The 22,669-nt window shown below is 35.8% G+C and overlaps 1 protein-coding gene across 3 annotated transcripts in view; it reads right to left on the bottom strand.

Moving 5' to 3' along the window:
* The window catches only part of LOC136038117 (glycine receptor subunit alpha-2-like), a 121,027-nt gene extending 107,641 nt beyond the window's left edge, over window positions 1–13,386 (bottom strand). Inside the window, exon 1 of one of the 3 annotated variants that reach the window (XM_065721137.1) lies at window positions 12,962–13,386. In XM_065721137.1, coding sequence (XP_065577209.1) covers window positions 12,962–13,023 — 62 coding nt within the window. In that variant the 5' untranslated portion in view covers window positions 13,024–13,386. Of the gene's footprint in view, window positions 1–6,324; window positions 6,366–12,961 lie in introns of those variants that run through there. The other 2 variants (XM_065721138.1, XM_065721139.1) reach the window with 2 other exon arrangements.
* Between the last annotated feature and the right edge of the window lie 9,283 nt (window positions 13,387–22,669).

Genomic DNA, 22,669 nt, shown 5'->3' on the forward strand with positions numbered 1-22,669 from the left:
CATGGGTGCTGTGATCCCTTTACAGATGTGACGCACCTAGAGACAAACTCGCTTTCTAACATCTAAACTTTCTCAATACAGTTGTTTTCTAGCAAATGAGCTATCAAATAAATATCCTAACTTAGTTTCTGTTTCGAGAAAGCCTTACAATAGACTTTTGGTAGCAATAAAGAGGCACCCCAGGAAATTGTTTTGGTAGATTTTCGAATTAATGCTGTTGATTAAGATCACATAAAAAGAATTTTACTGAAATCCTAATAGTGCTTAAGTTTAGTTGGAAAACCAAGTAAAGTGAACTAGAAAAATTAGACCAGAAATTCCAGTAGAGTGGAAAATTGGAAGCCTCAAGAGTCTTGTACTTTAAAATATCGTTCTTAAATGCAGTGGTTTCGTTTTTACAATTAATTTCTAGATCCGTAAATTCAAGTGCCGGTACGTACGCAAGAACAGTTCACAATTTTTTTTTGGGGGGGGGGACAACAAAAGATATTCGATATTTCGTATAATCGGCGTCCAGAAATTTGAAAATTTTTAGATTTCTTTTCGTACCGACCATAATGCCCCTCCCCCGACAAACGTGCTTGTTCAAGAGACGATTCTTAAACGTCGAATTTTAATGTTTTTGTTGGCAAGTCTGTGGTAAAAATCTTCTTAGTCGACTAATGTTGACAAAAACCCTTAACACCATCTAGCGTTTGGCGATACTTAGCGCTTTTTGTGTAATAATACGAATAATTAATCTAATTTGTGTAGTTGGTAAAACTTCTGTAATAATGAGTGTTTGATCTCAGTCCTTGACATAGAAAAGGTTGCAATGCGTGAAAAAATCAGGTGTCCGTAATTCCTAGATGGCGTTGATGGTTCCTTTTTGCCGACACTAGAGCCAGTTTCCACTTTTAGAAGTTACTCGCTTTCTTTTTTATAGGCCTTTAAGTACCAAGAACAGTGAACTTAAAATCTGATTATTTAAATTGGCGTTTGTGTTTAAATTTCGTAGTCGTTAACATTTGGAACAGTAAAACTAAAATCAGTTTTTTGGTACTGGTGTTGGACCGAGCATTATTGCCCTTTACTATTTTGGAATATTTAGGGATATAAAATTGGGGATGAGAAATCCTGGAGTGCTTGTGTAAAGGACAATTTACAATTTTATTTTACTAACATTGGGACTTAGTTAGTGCTAATATCAGCCAATCTGATTTTTCACAGAATTTTCAGATTGGCCTAAGAATCTACAAAATGTTCTGATTGGCTCAAAGTAGCATCGGTTAAAGTTCAGTAATTTTAAAATCTCATTAGGTGTGATCCTAGGGTAATATTAGATTTCTCAAAGGAAAGTTTTAAGATAAAACCAGTCATGATGTTATTTTTTTCCTTATTTTGATATCTCATCTTCCAATAAACTTACAAACCATAAAGAAATCCAAACAAAGAGATTTCTTTTTTTTGATTAGAGTTATAAAAAACTAATCTACTTACTGCGGTCGTTTTTAGAAACTATTGAGAAAAGTTTCCAAAGTGTTGACATATATTCTGGAAATGATGTTTTATCGCAAGAAAACTCTTCTTGGTTATATGGTGTGAAATTTATCTGGCACTTAATCCCTTTTTCTCGCTTTGGTGGAGAACAATGTTCCGAAACGCTTAGAACTTTATGGACTGTTTGTCAAATTTATCGTTCATAATTTGGATTAGAAGCTTAAGACGCAAGCGTTTCAATAATTAAAGCTGATGAGTAGTTTTATTATTAATTCTTCTGAAATAGAAGCCTAATGTCTTATAGAGAACATACACTCATTTGTTTTGACTAATTTTGTTTATACGTTTTAAAATGTTTGTATTATTTAGTTTCTGCTCCCCTTTTGTAAATTTCTTTACATTCTGCGTTGGAAGACACTGCCCTTAGGTGATATACCTCGTATCATTGGAGACTCGTACAAAAAGTGATTTTCCTTGTTGTTCAAGACTGTAAGTTTCATGTACAAGGTTTTTGGCCATGGCAATTCCAAGGGTTTACATTTTTTCCATCAGATTTAATTTTGGGTCACGATTGGTCGAAACTTGTGCTTTTAGTGAGGGGGCTCTTTTAAACAGAGAAAACTACTGAGACTTTGGTGAAGATTTAAATATATAGCATTTAAACAGGATCGAACTTTTTAAGAGTTTGTTACTTTGGTTGAATCTTATTTATTCCAAAATATGGTGACATCTCAAGTTAGTATTTTTGTTTCACAACAATAAGCTATCTGTTTCGTATAATTTTTAGGCCTACTTTTTGACAGCTCTAGTTAGGTCATGGTGATAAATTCTGTGACAAAATTTTAAGATTAGCACAAGAACCTTAGCAACTCAATGTGAACGGTTTATTCCATTAACCATGCATTGAAATTCACCCTAATTGACCAATAAAGGAAAGGAATTTTCTATCTTTCTTTTTCTCACTGTACATTGTTAATAATTTTGATGAGCTTAAGGCTTTTAGGTACCGTTGTAGGTATCAAACAGTTCGTGGTAACGAACTGTAGTAAGGAGCGACCCGGCTCAATAGTAACCAAAACTCTAAAAAATGGAATTTTGATACCAATAGCTACATCAAAAGAATCGCATTTTAATGCTGGTTTTAAATATATAAGTTTCATCAAGTTTAGTCTTACCCATCAAAAGTTACGAGCCTGAGAAAATTTGCGTTATTTTAGAAAATAGGGGGAAACGCCCCCTAAAAGTCATAGAATCTTAACGAAAATCACACCATCAGATTCAGCGTATCAGAGAACCCTACTGTAGAAGTTTCGAGCTCCTATCTACAAAAATGTGGAATTTTGCATTTTTTGCCAGAAGGCAGATCACGGATGCGTGTTTATTTGTTTTTTTTTTTTTTTTTTTTCCCCAGGGGTGATCGTATCGACCCAGTTGTCCTAGAATGTTGCAAGAGGGCTCATTCTAACGGAAATGAAAAGTTCTAGTGCCCGTTTTAAGTGACCAAAAAAATTGGAGGGCACCTAGGCCCCCTCCCACGCTAATTATTTTCCCAAAGTCAACGGATCAAAATTCTGAGATAGCCATTTTATTCAGCGTAGTCGAAAAACCTTATAACTATGTCTTTGGGGACGACTTACTCCCCCACAGTCCCCGTGGGAGGGGCAACAAGTTAATCAAAATTATGAGAAAGCCATTGAGCCAAAAAAAAAATATGCAAATTTCGTTTTGATTATTCCTCTGCAGAGAGCCAAAATCAAAACATGCATTGATTCAAAAACGTTCAGAAATTAAATAAAAAAAACAAGTTTTTTCAACTGAAAGTAAGGAGTGACATCAAAACTTAAAACGCACAGAAATTACTTCGTATATGAAAGAGGCTGCTTCCTCATCAACGCCCCGCTCTTTACGCTAAAGTTTTTTACTGTTTTAGAAAGAAGAATTGAGAGAAAGAGTCAAACTTTAGCGTAAAGAGCGGGGCGTTGATGAGGAAGCAGCCTCTTTCATATACGAAGTAATTTCTGTGCGTTTTAAGTTTTGATGTCACTCCTTACTTTCAGTTGAAAAAACTTGTTTTTTTATTTAATTCTTATAAAGAGAAACAATTAACTTCAGAAAACTAATGTCTGTTTTCAAATCACTTATTGAGCATTAACAATATATTAATGTTGCTATGAAGCCATTAACTGATTTTACAATTAAAACCTTTAGATTTTTGCGGGTCATCCCACATCAAAAGAAAATTGGCTATGTAGAAAATTGGTTTTTGTGATTTTTGTGAAGCCCTTCATATAAGGACGGCTATCAAAATAGCATATACGCGATATTTTGAGAACGGCTGTGGGTATCGAATTGAAACTTACAGGGAGCATTGAAAGGGAGGGGGAGGCTCATCTGAAATTTTCAAATGAAGATGAGAGTGGAGGTTGTCGAGGCTCACTATTTTGGCCTCCAATCGAACTAAAAGTTCTGGTAATATAAGCCCTTGTCGGACTAAAATCTATCCGCAGCAAAGTATTGATGTAAACCTTTGCTCGAAGGAGTGTTTGAGTTTCGGGGAAAGCAAGTGAGTCTTGAACTTTAACATAGAGAGGAGGGGCAGCGACAAATAAATACTATGCGTATCCTCGTCATGGAGATGCTATGTATGAAATATATCAGGAATGGCATATGGGAAGAAGAAAGTAATCATAGTGGAATTAAAAAATACTCATGCTTTAGACGTTAGACTTCACGTTTAACGCAAGACCAGGTTTACCTCGTCTTCAACCAAGACTTCAGATTTTACGCATCATCTGTATGTTTTAACGTTTCTCCTTTTTTTAAAAGAAGAACTGTTTTTACTTAATTTCTGAAAGATCTCAATGTACCATGGCAAAACAATTATTTGTGTACCATTGGAAAACAATTATCTGACCTAAAGTTTATTATTTCAAATTCGAAGTATTACTACGTGATACTCGACCTTTCCCAAGACTTAGTGTAATGGAATTAGGTTCATTAGAAAGTAATGATGCTTTGGATGTTACCACTATTTTCATATAGGAGGGGTGTCAAATAATATTTTCTATATGCATATGAGTGAGTAATGATGAATTAATTGAATTGAGCGCAACTCGGGACACGTGTAAACTAGTGGCTGACACGCATAAGAAAACCTTCTTAGAAACAGTTCCTTAGGCCATTTTTTCCCAACCTATAAAGCATCACCAACACCCAAAATATATCAAAAATAAAATCATTTACCCCAAAAATCCTCTTGAAGTAAATAATAGTTTGAGCAAAGTTATCTGTTTTATCATCGGACTCTATTTATTTCATTATTTATGGATAGATGCTTGCTGATTATTTTTTAAACATTATTTTGGGATTCTTTTCTAAATTGTATTAATATCTGTTAGATTGTTAATATCTGAAGATTGGCATCTGTGTACATTAGGGTTTTCTTGGCCCAGTATCCTTATGGACTTTAGTGTCAAGCTGCTCAGGGAGAAAAAACTATTTTATCCTTTTTGAAGCTCCATTTCCTAAAACTAATATTAAAAAACAAATCCTGTGCTTCGAACTCTTCTTGCTCCAACCACTCAAAGATATAAGTTGCAAGCCAATCGGAAAACACTCTCAAGCCCGCATCCACAAACAAAATCTTTTGTCACCCCTTGGCCTAAGAAACCATCTCTAAAGCTTGAAGCCAAGCTGCTAATTAAGACTAGATACAATCTGTAAGCGGTGAGCAATTTGATATTTTGTGGCACCTACCACTGGGGTTGCCTTTGTTATATTATCCCCAGAGATATATTTATTCGACCATCCGACTATTCTGACAAAAATGACTAGCTCAAAGTTTTGATCCCAGTTCCCAGGGAAGGGAGTATAAGGGTACTTGGATGAAAAATAAGCCGTAGTGATGCGGATTCTATTCAAAATCTTAAGATCCTCAAAATGACGCTTGAACTTTTGATCTCCAATTAAACAGACCTCCTTCAAATTTTCTATGTCCACCTACTGGTGGATTCAGGTGGGCCGGGAGGACTCCCCTCTCTTTTCTATTTTTCAGTCTTTTTTTAAATAGACTAATTAATTTGGTAAAATTTTGGCACCCTTGTCACATTCACCCCCAATTTGCTCTAGATCAGCTCTTGTGTCCACCCCCTCCGTATAAAGTGGCAGCCAAAAAATACAAGGGAGACTTTTCACTCCTTATTAAATTAATGTTAGAGTGTTGACTTTGCGTCATCTTGTGATATTATTAGTTGTGGTTATGTGCTACAGATAACAAGGGCGCCGGCAGAAAATTTTCCGGGGGGAGGTGACCAAACGCCAAAATATCATTGGTGGTTGTGTGAAAGGAAATATATTTCATGAAATTTCTTGGTAGGAATAAGTTTATTTTTAAATGCTTTTAGGAAAAAACTGTCAAATAAAAAGAATAATTAAATTGCACGCAAAATGGAACAAAATACAGGAAATTTTAAACGACAAGGATTCCTGGTAAAGGGATCAATTTGTTTCATCAATAATATATTTAATTATAATGTATTTAATCTTAGAAGAAAATCAAACTCAAACAAAAATTACACAAAGATTTACTGCTTCCGTAGATTATAACAGATGTGAACCTGTCCTTGTGCAATTTTCTACGCCTTAGAATAGTTTACAGAAGGAGTATAAATGCTCAAAAATCGTCCTGCCTGCATAGATGCCACGTTTTGATTTTATAACAGCCGTGTAAAATGTGCCTCTTTTAAAACAGGACAATCGCCCTCTCGAATTTAAATCCCTAATATTTTCAGACATAAAATTTTCAAAAAAATAGAATAGCGAATGAAAAACAAAATTTAAACTTACTACTGAGCTGTCAAATTAACCCTCGTTGTTTTTATTGTCCTATTCAACTAAATAAAATTAACAGGTAAAAAAAAGTTCGTCATAAGAGAATCTTATCAAATAATTTGTGATAAAAAAACTGGAATTAAAAGTGACTTGGATCAATATTCACCAAAACTAGAACTGCAATTCTCATGACAATTACTAAAACGGAAGTATTGGCTTTTTATACTGATACTTAATATATAAATTTCTTTCAGTTTATTGAAAATTTGCCTAATTTTTGGAAAAAAGGGAAACACCTCCAAAAAAGCAATCGATCTTATTGAAGATCCCTTTATTAGATACATCATATCAGAGAACCCTACCATAGAGGTTTCAAGCTCCAATCTTCAAAGTGTGGAATTTCGTTTTTTTTCAGAAGAAATATCGTCGATGCACATTTATTTATTTTAGTTTTTCTCAGGGGTCATTGTATCAAGCTTAAGGTCCAAGAAAATTGGGAGGGAGCTCATTCAAACGTAAATTTATAGCTCTTTTTTAAGTGACCATAAAGATTAGGTCAGGGGAAAGTCTTTTTTTCTGCCATTTTAGGTAACCAAACTACGACTTTATCCCAAAGAGGATGAATTTGCAATCAATTTACAATTATGAGTAGCTAATTGATTTAAAAGTGTCAATAACTATATTTTAGGCTTCCCAGTTGCAAAAGGAGTGATGCCACACGGTGGCAGCCCTGGATTCAACCAAGTTGATTCGCTTTATTTGTAATTAAATTAGGCTACGTTTGGTGATTGTAATTGCGTATCAGTTATAATGAGAGGGGGTGAGTAATTGTTTAGGTTAACGGTAGGGTAGATTCCCAAAAATAACATTTTAATGGACAAACTGCTTACTCTTCTCGAGGTTTCGCTTAAATGTTGAAAGAGGTAGGGTGGGAGTAGTAATGAGTTAAATGGTCTCTCTACACAGCAACAATGTTACATTCCTATATCTACCAGCATAGAGGTGGAAAAGGCAAAGCAGGTCATCATCAGGTCCACCAGGAAACTTCTTTGGGATGGCAAATACTACTAGTAAGTTAGTTTTAAGCAATTTTAACTGATGTGATTTTCTTTTCTATTTGTGTGAATTACTTTAATGTTTTTTTTTAGAGAAAATGTATGCATTGTGTTTATTGATAAGAAAATCCTCTTGTAGAGGTTGTGATGGCTTCAGCTATGTAGAAGATCAAAGTCTCAAAGAATTTCCATCCATACTAACAATAATACTCCTTTTCATCAAACCGGAATTCTTTAGTAGTAATATTAACAAGGAATTTTTACCAAAATTACCATTCACCGCCTATTTTTAAGTGTATTCAAATTTCATCCAAAATTGATATTACAAATTTAAACGTAGAACGGTTCTAATCAACGTACACTATCTGATTTAAACATTTTAAAAGCAATTAATGAGGGATTTAACGGACCGGTCCCTCAAATTATGTCTTGCTTAGGCCTGGGTATGATTTGGAAAACAATCAAAAATTAAATTAAACAAGAGCTTTTCAAATGGAAGCAAGGAACAGATTTGAAACATATTTGAACAGATTTTTGTTTATATGAAGGGGACTGTCTCCTCAATGGCTCCTAACTATTTACTGCGAAGTTTGGCTTTTTTCAATGTTTTTAAAATTTGCAATGGGAAATATAAGATTTTTAAAGCACTAAAAAACTTTTGTTTAATGAGCAAAGTGTTGAGAAGGGGGCAGTCCCCCTTATATACAGAGCAATTTATATTTGTTTTAGTTTCTAAACTTGCTCCTTACTTTATTTGAAAACCTCTTCTATTTGTTTAACCACATATCATGAAACTGTAAAGTTTTATGAATACAATACTTTTGGTAACACAGAAAAAACGATCAATATTTCAATGATTTCTGTTTGGATTTTGCAGGGTAATCAAACAGTTCGTGGTAGCAAACTGTAAGGAGCGACCCAGCTCAATAGTAACCGAAACTTTGAAAAACGGAAATTTTGATACCGATAAATCTATCAAAAGAATTGGCTTAATACGCCGATTCCAAATATATCAGTTCCTTTAAGTTTAGTCTTACCCATCAAAAGCTACGAACCTGAGAAAACTTGTCTGATTTTCCAAAAAAGGGCAAAGACCCCCTCACAGTGTTAGAATGTTAATGAAAATCACACCATCAGATTCAATGTATCAAAAAAATCCTACCGTAGAGGTTTCAAACTCATATCTGCAAAAATGTGGAATGTTGTAAATTTTGCCAGAAGAAAGATCACAGATGTGTGTTTATTTGTTTCTTTTTTTTTAGGGGTAATCTTGTCAACCCAGTGGGCCTAAAATGTCGAGAGAGGGCTCATTCTAACGGAAATAAAAAGTACTATTGGCCCTTTCAAGTGACCAAAAAATCAGAGGGCAACTAGGCCCCCTCCATCCCACTTTTTCCAAGATCGTCCGATCAAAATTTTTGATAGCTTTTTTCTTCAGCATAGTTGAAAAATGAGGTGGGTTTTCCCCTCCTCAACACCTTGCTCTTTGCGCTAAAGTTTAAATTTTGTCACAATTATTTACAAAAAAGACTCCTGAAACACAAGGGTCGTTTAATTAGATCAACAATTAGCTTTTTTTGATTTTTTTTTTTGAAAAACTGTAGCTTGAAGAACAAGGTGTTGAAGAGGGGGGTAACAGTTTTCATATAAGTAATAATTTCTGTTCGTTTTAAGTTTTAATGTTGGTCTTTACTTTCCGTTAATTTTTTTTTTATTTAACGAAACTTAGAGACAGCCATTTTTCTAATGGCAATGGAAATAGTATGTCAAAAAGTTAATTAATTACAAAAAGTACACAAAACAATTGCCTACTTACAAAAATTAAGATATAAACTCCCAGCATTCAGTTCTGTTGAACAATGCCGAAGCGTTGGACGGATATTTTTTTTTACAATATCGACAGTTTTGAACTTTGTTATTCAACACCAAAATATTATACGTCACTAGTAGACGAAATACCAAAATTAATTCAAGATGAAAAAATCTGATAGAACAGCAAGCTCTGACCTTACAGAACTCAAGAAGGCAAGTTCAACTTTTAGACATAATGAAATTGCAGCAAAAGAAAAATCATGGGAAAGAACTCCCCAGAAGTCTTGAGTTAGAAAAAAAGTCGCCAAACGTCTTTATATTTTAAACTCATCAAGGGTGATCCCACGTGTCCCCTTTTTGAACTTATCCAATAGCAATTAATATTAAAAAAAGCAACCGAGTTATGAGAAATATACAGTTAAGATGCTATTTAATTGAGACTGTTTTACTGATAGGCTATATGGATAAATTCTAGCATAATTCAAATCACCAGTGGAAAAATAATCCGCATAAAAAAGCCTTGTAAGGTTGCACAGTTCTAGAAAAGAGGAAAAAATCAAAAAAAGAGGAAACAAATCAAATCGAACATTATACCTGTCAGTTAACCATGTTTGCCATAAAAAAGAGGAGAATCTACAATGTCAAGGATTTCGACTGCTTCCGATTTCGTATATGAAGTCGCTTTAGCAGTACAATTTCCACAAGGATATTTTAATGACTTCAGAACAAGGAAGAAAATAAACCTAAGCAAACTAAATCACCTTCAAAATTACATTACTAATTCAAGCAAGTAGAATCAGACACATACACAGGAGGGAAAAGGGCTTTGGTTCCATGCCCTTCCCCCTCTCAAACTCAAACCAATATCTCGATCTTTTTATATTTTCCCCTAGTATTTTTCATATTTACCGAAATATTTATTTATGTTTCGTGCCCCTCAAAAAGTTTCCTGTACCCAAAGCTGCCATCCCTGAAAATAAAACTTTCTTGATATATTTCTTAGCTTTGGGATTGAGATTTACCCCCCCCCCCCTTTTGAAAGCTGATTAGCATGAATTGTACTAACACCCAATTTTTTTTAGTGGCGGTGGTAACTACTAAGTTGAAGTGGTCAAGAAACATGAAACGAGGTGAGTTAGCAATGACACACTTGTTAATACGAAGCAAGTGTCTGTATTTTGAGTTGGTAATGCCCAGGTATTTTCGTATGAAAAAAACATAGGGTTCGATCCTCGTTATACAAAATTAACTTTAAAAAAATACAAAATTTTTATGAAAAGTAAAGCCCCAATCTAGAATTAAAACAAAGATAAATTAGCTTGTACAAGATTTGGAACCCCATAAGAATTTAAATTACATTGAAGAGCGAAATTGAACTTAGTAAGATAGAAATTATTACAATTAACGGTTGTGCTACAGCTCTAAAATCCCTCCCACAGAGGCTAGAGGGTTATTTGAGCTCATTTGAACATCAAATAGATTGTTTAATCGAAGATTTAGCATAGGCAATCTAGATCTGAAAGGAATGGAAACTAAAAGGAATATAATAGTGATGAAAATAATGATCATTTTAAAAAGGTAAAACTAAACCAAACCTTCAATAATGCTTAATGCCAAACAAAAGTTGTCACGAACAAATGTGACGTTGCCACCCCTCAACCCCCCCCCAAAAAAAAAACAATCTAGGGGAATTTATGTTTAATTGAAGAAACAAATTATTAAACAGTTAAAGTCAAATTTAATGTATCTAGATGGTGTTTCTATTTATTTGAGAGGAATAAGACTTGAAAAACTGCGACGAAAACTGGTGGCCCATCAATCACATAGATTAAAAATCCTCGTACAATACTTATAGCAAGGTCAGCCATTTGTGAAACAAGCACATTGCTTGTTTTGATTTTGGGCAGCAAGGTTAGCCTCATAGTTACAAATAACAAGCTCAAAATTCTTACAAACCCTTTATTTTGAAAATCAAACACTATTTCTCAAATACGTAATTCACCTCTTTCAATCTTGGGTAGTCATACTTAGAAATTGAAAATGTTAAATAATCAAACTTAATCATCTAGGATCATTTCTTGAGTTATTCTAGAATAGCCATTAGTCAATAGACTAATGGGCAGCTAAGAGACTGGGGAAGGAACCAAAATTTGAGCACTTAAATCATACAGATTGAAAAATCCTTGTTTTACACTAATTACGACAAATTATAACATGTCCACCTTTTATCAAAATATATGTATGGACTCTCGGTCTCTTATGGAAAATTTCTATATATCTTGGCCTTAGACTATTGTCCCTCACGGAGGATTTCAGCCCCAGAGATGAGTTTTTCAGTGCTTTCGACTGTACTGCCAAAAACGGCTATCAAAAAATTTCGACTTCACACTAGATAGGGCCAAGCTTCTACGACCGTCCGTTCTATATGATAAAACCAGTAAACAGAGAACATATGTTGCGTTGGACTCTTTTAAAAATTTGAATACCTCTCGCTTCAGAGGATTTCAGGTGTATAGTAGCATAAAAGAGTTAGTATCAACAATACTAGCACGAAAGAGAATCTGACAGGATAAAAGCAAGGAGACATCTAGGTGAATTTATTCGATAATAGATTCAGAATTATTAGATATCATGTTCAGTCGAGCTCATCAGCAATTTATTGAGAATTCTGAGATATTATAGGGGATTTTACAAATGATTGGACAACAGGACTGAAGCTAGTGTTTCCTCTTTGTAGTCGTGGATCAGAATCTACTCTTGATCGAAAGAAAAAACCAACAATGTGACATGTTTCGTATTTTACCAGAGTTTTTGGAATCTTAGGCTGTGTTCTCACTTACTTTTTTCAAGAAAAGCTGATGAAATGACGTCAAACCAGCGATCAATTAATGTGTTCAGACGTCACTCGGCCAATTTGACAAGAAAAGGCTAAAAAAGAATGCGAATTCTGTGGTTTGGTCACCAAATTGTAAGGACTATTTTGTCTACCCAATTTTGTCTACAAAAGTGGTTAAATTATTCACAAATGCAGCAGAATTTATTCGTAATAATAGGCCAGTGAAAGAATCTATAGTATTTCCACTTGCTAAACTCGATCATCAAAGCTTGAGGCAAATGCTTTGATTATGCCTACGAGACTTCCAATCGAATGACTATATCGACCAGGGGTGCGATTTGAACTGGACGTCAGGGATAATATCTACGGACTTTGTCCGCGGTGCTTCAGCTACTTATGTTGAAGCAGATCGACAGTCTTGTAAAAAGGCACTTATTAAAAATCCAGTAGAAAAACTGAGACGTGAACTAAAACTATCAAAAAAGACCTTAAGATAATTAGACAGTTTTACTGGCACAATTATCAGTTGGATTCAGGGCAGCTGATCACTGAAAGGTCTCAGGCCGGTGACCACACCATGTGTAGTTCTTCCGTTTGCTCCGTCCGTGCGCAAGGAAGAGCTTTCGTCCCGCTTATTTTGTGACTCAAGTAAAGTTAGCAAGAGAGTAGGTAAAAATTTATGTTTAATAGACAACTTGATTTATCTGGGTACATTAATAATACCCAGTCTGCATGTATAATGACGATTAATTTCATGTTATTCAGTAATAACCTCTAATAAATATAAATAGATATATTTAATGGAAAAACGATTCAGGGTTTTGTGGATAACAGCTTATATTACGCTGTCTGATCATTTTTAGGCTTCATTTTGAGGTCACTGGTAAGATGAAAAAAGTAATTCACTTGCCCCATATCATACACTTATTTTAAAAAATGTGGAACTTACTCATGCTTTTGTGCAAGTCCACGGCTCAAAGCTAAAATTGAAATTGTAGTTAAAACTAACATGGTTAAGCCACTGCATATGTTGACTCTGACAGCGCAACAAGTACTAAAGAAGAGACTTAGTTAACTGATCTTGAAAGTTCTGGGATTCCTGCTTGGAAAGTGAATTACCTATATTAGGGAAAAACATGCGCCCCATAGATATCTTTGCTAGAAGATATGTAAACGTTCGGGAATATTTTTCTTGAAGTCGTTGAAAAGTGTTGAAAAATTTCAAATGATACTGGAAATTTCAAATGATAGTGTCAAAAAAAAAAAAAAAAAAAAAAAACAAAAACAAAAACAAACGATGAATCGTGAATCGTGAAAACTCGATTCACCAAGACCAATTTGTCCTTGAATAAGGCGATAGAAATTGCAACAAGCATGGCTACCTTGACCCTAAGGCTTTGAAAATAAAATGGCGTATCTAGGATAAATAATATGTTTTCTTTTTTGTCTTTTTAGATAAGATAAGATTTATTCATCATCAAGTAAACAAACAATATTATATTTTCCTATTCCCCAAATGCTCATTGGCCTGTAAAGAAGGGGGTAGACTAATGGGGGTCACTTTTTAATATCTAAGAAAAAAAAAATCACTTTTTTCCTTTTTAAAAGAAAAAAATCGATTGCTCAAAGAAGAAAAAATAAAATTGTAATGAAGAGAAGATTGTATTCTGTACTAAGACAAGAATTATTCATCATGAAATACACATAAAATAATACATTCTACTATCCCTCCAAAGGCTTGTTGGCCTTTAAAGAAGGGAAGAAGACAAACGAGTCACTTCCTCAGAAAACACGAGCTAAGAGCTCATATGGCACTTGTGACGAAGCAAGAAGAGCTAAGAGCCAAGAGCTCATACGGTATGGGTTCTAACAAAATTCTAAGAATCAATAGGTTGATTTGAAAGGAAAATCAGAGGCTTAATGCCCGTCGGGATTTAAAATAAGAGCTCTGAGTCACGATGTCCTTCTAAATATCAAAATTCATCAAGATCCGATCACCCACTCGTAAGTTATAAATACCTCATTTTTTTCTAATTTTTTTCTCTCCCTTTAGCCCCCCAGATGGTCGAATCTGGGAAAACGACTTTATCAAGTCAATTTGTGCAGCTCCCTGACAGGCCTACCAATTTTCATCATCCTAGCACGTCCAGAAGCACCAAACTCGCCAAAGCACTGAACCCCTCCCCCCAAATCCCCCAAAGAGAGCGAATCCAGTACGGTTACGTCAATTACGTATCTACGACATTTGCTTCTTCTATCCACCAAGCTTCATCCCGATTCCTCCACTCTAAGCGTTCTCCAAGATTTCCGATTTCCCCATCCCACTCCCCCCGATGTCAACAGATCTGGTCGAGATTTGAAATAAGAGCTCTGAGACATGAATTCCTTCTAAATATCAAATTTCAATAAGATCCAGTTACCCGTTCTTAAGTTAAAAATACATCAATTTTTCAAATTTTTCCAAATTAACACCCCCCCCCAGCTCCTCCAAAGAGAACGGTTCCGTTCCAATTACGTCACTCACGTATCTAGAACTTGTGATTATTCTTCCCATCGAGTTTCATCCCGATCTCCCCACTCTAAGCATTTTCAAAGGTTTCTGTTTCCCTCCTCCAACCGCCTGTGTCCCCGGATCCAATTCGAGTCAAAAATGAAGCATCTGAGACATATGATCCTTCTATATATCAAGTTTCATTAAGATCCGATCACCTATTCGTAAGATAAAAATACCCCAATTTTCAAGTTTTCCAAGAATTCCGGTTTTCCCCTCCAACTCCCCCCCCAATGTCACAGGATCTGGTCGGAATTTAAATTAAGAGCTTTAAAGCACAAGATCCTTCTAAATATAAAATTTCATTAAGATCTGGTCACCCGTTCATAAGTTACAAATAGGCTACCTCATTTTTCCCAATTACCCCCCCCTCAACTCCACCAAAGAGAGTGGATCCGGTCCGGTTATTCCAGTCACGTATCTTAGACTTGTTTTTATTCTTCCCATCCAGTTTCATCCTGATCTCTCCACTTTAAGTATTTTCTAAGATTTCCGGTCCCCAACCCCAACTGCCCCCCACAATGATGCTGGATCCGGTTGGGATTTAAAATAAGAGATTTAAGTTACGAGATCCTTCTAAATATGAAGTTTTATGAAGATCCGATCACTCCTTCGTAAGTTAAAAACACGCCATTTTTTCTAATTTTTCATAATTAACCCTCCCCCCCCAATAGAGCGGATCCGTTCCAATTATATCAATCAAGTATCTAAGACTTCTGCTTATTTTCCCCACCAAGTTTCATCCCGTCCCTCCACTCTAAGCGTTTTCCATGATTTTAGGCCCCCCCAATGTCACCAGATCTGGTCAGGATTTAAATTAAGAGCTTTGAGACACGGTATCCTTCTAAACATCAAATTTCATTGAGATCCGATCACCCGTTCGTAAGTTGAAAATACCTCATTTTTTCTAATTTTCCAGAATTAACCCCCCCCCCCAACTACCCCAAAGAGAGGGGATCCGTTCCGGTTATGTCAATCATGTATCTAGGGCTTGTGCTTATTTTTCCCGCCAAGTTTCATCCCGATCCCTCCACTCTAAGTGTTTTCCAAGATTTTAGGTTTCCCCCTCCCAACTCCCCCCATTGTCACCAGATCCGGTCAGGATTTAAAATAAGAGCTCTGAGACACTATATCCTTCCAAACATCAAATTTCATTAAGATCTGATAAACTGTTCGTAAGTTAAAAATACTTAATTTTTTCTATTTCTCCGAATTAACCGGCCCCCCACTTCCCCCCGATGGTTAAATAAGGAAAACGACTATTTCTAATTTAATTTGGTCCGGTCCCTAATGCGCCTGCCAAATTTTATCGTCCTAGCTTACCTAGAAGTGCTTAAAGTAGCAAAACCGGGACCGACAGACCGACAGAATTTGCGATTGCTATATGTCACTCGGTTAATACCAAGTGCCATAAAAAAAAAAATAAGATAATCACCTGCTCACAGAGAGAAGAGCAAAAAGGAGATGAAAGAAAAACAAGAAAATAAAACAAAAACTAAATTGATTGAACAGACTAAATTATTTAAGTAAATTAAATAGTCCTGGTCCACACAACAATATAGAATACGATAGATACAGAAAAAAAATCACACGATTGAAGTGAATTTTGTTCTTTAAACATAGACCAGAGAAGATTAGTTGAGCGACTGAGTCACTCGAAAGTATTTATCTGCGAGAAACCAGTGAAGAAAGACAAGGGTGAAATTGCTGTTTGTCAATTATCTGAATCGGAATCACACCAAATCATGTTTGAGAAATTAAACGAGTCGAACTAGCAGAAGTAGCTTGAAAGTTTGAACGTAAATCCCATTAGACAGTTTATACGATGAATAGTGAAACACCAGGAATTATTGTACAGCTTTGACCGAAGCCCAATTTTGAACTGTGACAGGTGCTGTAATTTTGGTAATTTAGGAATTCATTTGCGGTAGGATAACTTAGCAGTCTTCAACTAGAGTATATAAACTTAGCTGAAATTCTTTTTGCCGAGTCTTTGAAAAAATTTGGATATTATGTTCACAGCTGGATGGAACATGAGGAAATCAGCCTAAAAAGAAGAAGAAGAAATAAAAAAGAAGAAAGCCGACTGATTTGTTACCAGTTGTAATTTTCAAATCAAAATATTGCAGAAGTTCAGATCATTCACATATTCCATTTCTTTTGGTCAAATATTATTTCTCTATCAGGTGTTTTGCATGTGTTTGGGGAAATTTTAAAAACAAGGAAAAATGATAGACCTTTAAGTTTTTTAATGGGAATCTTAAAAGGACTGTTTACGGAACGCATAGGGCAAATGCCAAAACAGATCAATATTATGAAAAGGCCCACCGCCGTACGCTACAGACCAAAATTTAAATAGAATAGAAAAAATCAATATGTTCTATTATGCAAATCAATTCACATTTTGTCCCTCCAAATTTGATATATTTTATTCAAACAGAAGTATTTGTTGTTGGGTCCATACTCTCTTAATTATTCCGTTCTGTTCAATTTAACCTTGATTTTATCCCTTAAATTTATAAGGTAAAGGCCCTATAGGCGTTTCCGATTTATCCCTGCGAAGACAAACAGAGACTATATACAGCACGTCTGTCTTGAGATATGCAAGAATGACCAACTGGAATCACTTCTATTTTTTGCTCATCAATAGATTTTCACTCGCAAATGCTAACGAGCAATGACGGATTCTCACAAGGGAAGCAAGTTGACGGTCAGAGGCGCCAACGATGGGTAGGACTGGTAGGGGCAATCACCCCATAGATCAAGAAAAAATTGTACCTTCGTTAAGACAAAGGAAAAAATAGACTTTGCCCCCTGCATATTCGTGGATTGACATCCCTGCACATCGTATACGCTAGCTGATCAAAAAATAATAATAAATAAATCAAAATATAGTTAAAATTTGCTTTTATCTACAGTAGTTAACAAAAAACACAATCTCTTTAAAAAAATATGAGCCAAAATATTAATTGAAATCAGAACGCGCTAAATGATTTTTGTTTTGTAAAACAAAACTTTCTCCTTTTTAAATGACTTCCAAGGCTTCATGTCCATAGTATCATAACAAAAGAGCTGAGGCATTTGTCAAATCCAGTTGCTTTTCTTTGTCTCTTTAATTATGTTTTTACTCTGCATAATGTTAGCCATCCAAGTATATATATATATATATATATATATATATATATATATATATATATATATATATATATATATATATATATATATATATATATATAAATATAATATATACAAGCACGTAATAGGATTCAGAGTTTGTTGCAATGAACAATATGTTGTAACGGTTATAAGTTAAGCTATATGGATAAAACCAACTCCAAAGCCACAGCCAAATATAAGGCTCACTTCGTTTTCCACGTTAAAAAAAGAGGGCAGATTATCCAATTTTCTCCCCAACATATATCTCTAGAATAGCGTCGTTGTTGTCTTGAAATTTCAAACTAAATAAAAGGTTGGAGTGACAGTCTAAAAAAACAAATAAATAAAATAATGGATAACTTACTAACATTTTTGCAATCACATATTTTATTTCCATACTAAAATGTAGAAACCAAAAAGGTTCAGTATTAGACTTAAAATAAATTCAATTTCTGTAGCTGCTGGGCCAAACTTGTGAATATACAACATTCTTGGCTTTCCCATTGTCCGTGCATATACAATCTGTGCAATATACTATCTATCTTTTTATATAGATAGATAGATAGATAGATACAATAAAAATTAACTGCGTAAAACTTGCGAATATACAACATTCTTCGCTGTCCAATTGTCGCTGCATATAAATAGATCGTCAGGTTTACCGACCCTCGAACATGCAACGTAAAATTGTCCATGGGAAAAAAAAAATCAATATTAACATCTATACCACATTTTTCTAATGATTGACCTTGAGCTTTGTTGATGGTGATTGCAAATGCTAATCGATTTGGGAATTGTAATCTTTTAAATTGAAAAGGAAGATCCGTTGGAATCATGGGAATGCGAGGAATAAAAACAGCCTCACCCTCAAAAGGCCCTGTCAAGATTGTGGCCTCTATTAGGTTTTCCATTTTTTTTTTATGACAAGTCGCATGCTATTGCAAAGCTTTGGTGGGTTTATGTTACGTAACAATATTATTGGTACGCCTATTTTTAGTTGTAGCACGTGTGGTGGAAAACCTGAAAGATCCACGGAATTTAAAAATTCAGATGGATAATTAACCGCTTCATTTGGTTCCAAAACTGTGCCGACTGACTTGTAAAGGACTGCTTGGTCTCGAATCTTGGTCAAAACAATATTGTTGATTTCGTGGACGTCTATATTTTTGGGTGTAAGAATCGCTCTTTCACTTAGCCATTTATTATTTTTATAATTGTTTAGAAGATTTGGAAATACTTTTTCAATCAATTCATTTTTGGACGTTACTAAATTACAGAATTCAGCAGGTAGTTGTATACGTCCTGAAATTGAGTCTACTGGGAGCTTTCCGTTTCCAATTGCCAGCAATTGATCTGAAAATGTTTGACCAGAGTCATCGTTTTGCCATCGGACACGCATATTTGTAGTTAATTTTAATATCTTTACGTGTGCCCATAAATTAGAATTTTTCAGGCAAGCATTCATTTCGTTTGCAGGGGTTGATCTAGGTATTATAGGTAATGTTTGCCCGAAATCTCCCGCAAGCAATATTAATGTGCTGCCAAAGGGTTTCGAATTCCCTCGCAAATCTTTCAAAAATCGATCCAGAGCCTCGAGCGATTTTTTGTGTGCAATTGTGCACTCGTCCAAAATAATAAGTTTGCATTGCTGCAATACTTTACCCATCCCAGATGATTTGGAAATACTGCACGTGGGAGTTTCTGTAGAATGCAAATTCAGAGGCAATCTCAAAGCGGAATGAGCAGTTCTTCCACCAGGCCGCAACGTTGCGGCTATTCCGGACGACACAATTGCCAAAGCTATATCATTTTTTGATCCAATTGATGCCAGAATCAGTTTTATCACAAACGTTTTACAAGTACCTCCTGGCGCATCCAAAAAGAAAATTTCTCGAACGTTGTTATCGACACAATGCATTATCGTATCATAAATGTCTTTTTGTTCTGACGTTAACTTGGAAATGTTATTTTGTACATACGACAATAGATCACTCGTACTGTAACTTTGTTCACGATCGATTCTACACATGTCGAAACAGCAGCGGTACGATTAGGTGAAGGCATTCCCAAATCCTGAAGAGGTTTGTTTGCCATACATACGCACAAATCTTCTATAATAACTAAAGTGTAGTTATAAATTTCTGATGTAAAATCAAAAGTCATATCTGACGTCTGTAACCGTTTTCGATGGAGTATATCTTCGGACATTTTCGATTTATATTTTTCCCATAACTCTGTAGGAGCTGAAGGAGAGCAAGTTGTTAGTATGATTCCAAACAATGCACGAATTTGACTTGGAGTTGACGTTTCGCACGCATCATTGATGCAGTTATCCCAGTGTTGGTCATTCTCCAATAAATTCAGAGCTTGGCATGCACTACGGTAAGTGTCATGTATAGTACCGTTTACAGCTCTCAAATACTCAAAGGACGTCGGACCGGGTACATTCACCAAAAGCAGGCGTAGCAAGAAGCATTCATGTTGATTGGGGTGAACGGTATAGAGTCTTTCTATCGTGGTATCTTTGAAGATGGTAGATTGGCCGTCGACTGACTTACTCTGTTTTCGACGTTCAAATACTTTATTTTTAGTATTCCACGTGTAATACGAAGGCACTTCAGTATACGACAGTTTTTTTTGCAAAAGAATCATTTTTGCATAGCGAAAAGAAAGCAGTTAACTTTGTATCCGGTGGATTCAGGGCTCTTTGTTGCACGTTAGATTCCGAAAAATAAACACGTTGACCATTCTGTAAATGTACCGCTAAGTGAACAACAGCTGGACTACGTTCATGTATCGGAAATGAAAGAATTCGCCAAACAGCTTCATTACTACTTGTGTATCTTCCAGCCTGATATTGTACGATTTCGTCGATATCTTTGATTTCGGACTGCAAGCCAAAAACTGCCATGTCACTGCCTTTGTTGACGTATTTACATATGTATTTGATTGCCTTTACGGAGTTACAGTATTCAACGTTTATGTGTGCATTAAGTGTTTTTGATAATAATGGGGAATATGGAACAACCCACTGGTTATCTACTTCAATGGTGGTACCGTTACACTTCTTTATTATTGCTGTTTTACCGCCATCTTCAGTAGATCTTCTTCTATATTGTGGGTAACCATCATTGCCAGTAATTGTGTTGGGTTTACCAACTGAGCGTTTCGCTTATAAAGAAATTAAATTTCAAGGCCTTGCAGTAGGGACAAATTTTAGACATAGTCCCGATTTGAACAACTGGGCTGTACCTGAATGCCATGCGATAATTTTCACGTTGCTTTTGTGATTCCTCGGCACGCTTTCTTTTGGCATTATCTCTTGAAGCCGCAAGCCTGTTTTCACGTTGCTCTTGTGATTCCTCGGTACGCCTTCTTTTTTCACTTTCTCTTTTAGCATCAAGTCTGGTTTCGCGTTGCTCTGGTAGTTCCTCGACACGCCTTCGTTGACGGAAATTGCACATTCCTAATCTGGCATTATCTCTTGAAGCCGCAAGCCTGTTTTCAGGTTGCTCTTGTGATTCATCGGCACGCTTTCTGTTCTTACTTTCTCTCTCAGCCGCAAGCCTGTTTTCTTGCTGTTCTTGTGATTCCTCGGCACGCTTTCTTTTCTTACTTTCTCTATCAGCAGCAAGTTTTTTGGCATAGACTCTTTGAGCAGCTTCCTCGGCTGTTGCCATTGTAGGTTCTTCAGTCATTTTACAATTAAACATTTTTCCGTCCACGATCTTCTTACAATTAAAAATTTGTCTTTGAACGAATTTCTTAAATACATTTAATGACGTCATCGTCATAAAAAACATGACGACAACTAACTTCATGACGACATGATGACATGACGTCACTCGACAGACATAACACACATACAACTTATCTATCTTCTATGTATATAAAAATAAGTTGTATGTGTGTTATGTGTGTCGAGTGACGTCATGTTTTTGTGCCGACTGACGTCATGTTTGTCGACTGATGTCATTATAAGGATTGAGCTGTATGTCGGCATGAAGTTGTTTGTCGACTGACGTCATGTTTGTCAACTGATGAAATTACAGACCGGGACACCAGGACACAAATGACGACCGGGACACCGGGACACAGGGAATATAAATGACGTGATTTGTGTCCCGGTGTCCCAGTCGTTAATTTCTCTTCGAGTGTCCCGGTCGTCATTTATATTCCCTGTGTCCCGGTCGTCATTTGTGTCCCGGTGTCCCGGTCTGTACATACATTCGTTTTTGAACTGGTATATGATGAAATAATTTTTTTTGTTTTTCCTCCTTTTTTCTTTTTAGTTTTTTTTTTGGTTTTTACCTTTTTTGTTTTTAGATTAGTTTTCTTTTAATTTTCTATCTTGTGCTGAAGACGTCTTGTTTTATACAGGCGAAATATCCGCGTTGTTTTAGTCTTTTAATTCTACTGGCCGTCGTCTCGTTTTAAGTTTTTTTTTGTAGAGTTTTATCTCTCTTGATTGTTTATTGTCATGTCTGGCCAGTTCGGCTTAAGAACTTTCATTGGACAATTATATGTTGCATGTTCAAGAGTCAGTAAACCTGACCATCTATTTATATGCACAGACAATGGGACAGCGAAGAATGTTGCCACCCCAACACCTAGTTGGTGGGGGCGCTTCGCGCCCCCCAAGCCCCCCCGCGCGCGTAAGTCGTTACGCGCCATAATAGTTACGCGCCATTGTAGTTGTGTCCCTATGTCCCACCTGTGAATATATATATATATATACTAGCTGTTGGGGTGGCGCTTCGCGCAACCCCAACACCTAGTTGGTGGGGGCGCTTCGCGCCCCCCCCAAGCCCCCCCGCGCGCGTAAGTCGTTACGCGCCATATTAGTTACGCGCCATTGTAGTTGTGTCCCTATGTCCCACCTGTGAATATAGATATATATATATATATATATATATATATATATATATATATATATATATATATATATAT

Source organism: Artemia franciscana, chromosome 17, assembly GCF_032884065.1.
Source record: "Artemia franciscana chromosome 17, ASM3288406v1, whole genome shotgun sequence".
Classification (NCBI taxonomy): Eukaryota; Metazoa; Arthropoda; class Branchiopoda; order Anostraca; family Artemiidae; genus Artemia; species Artemia franciscana.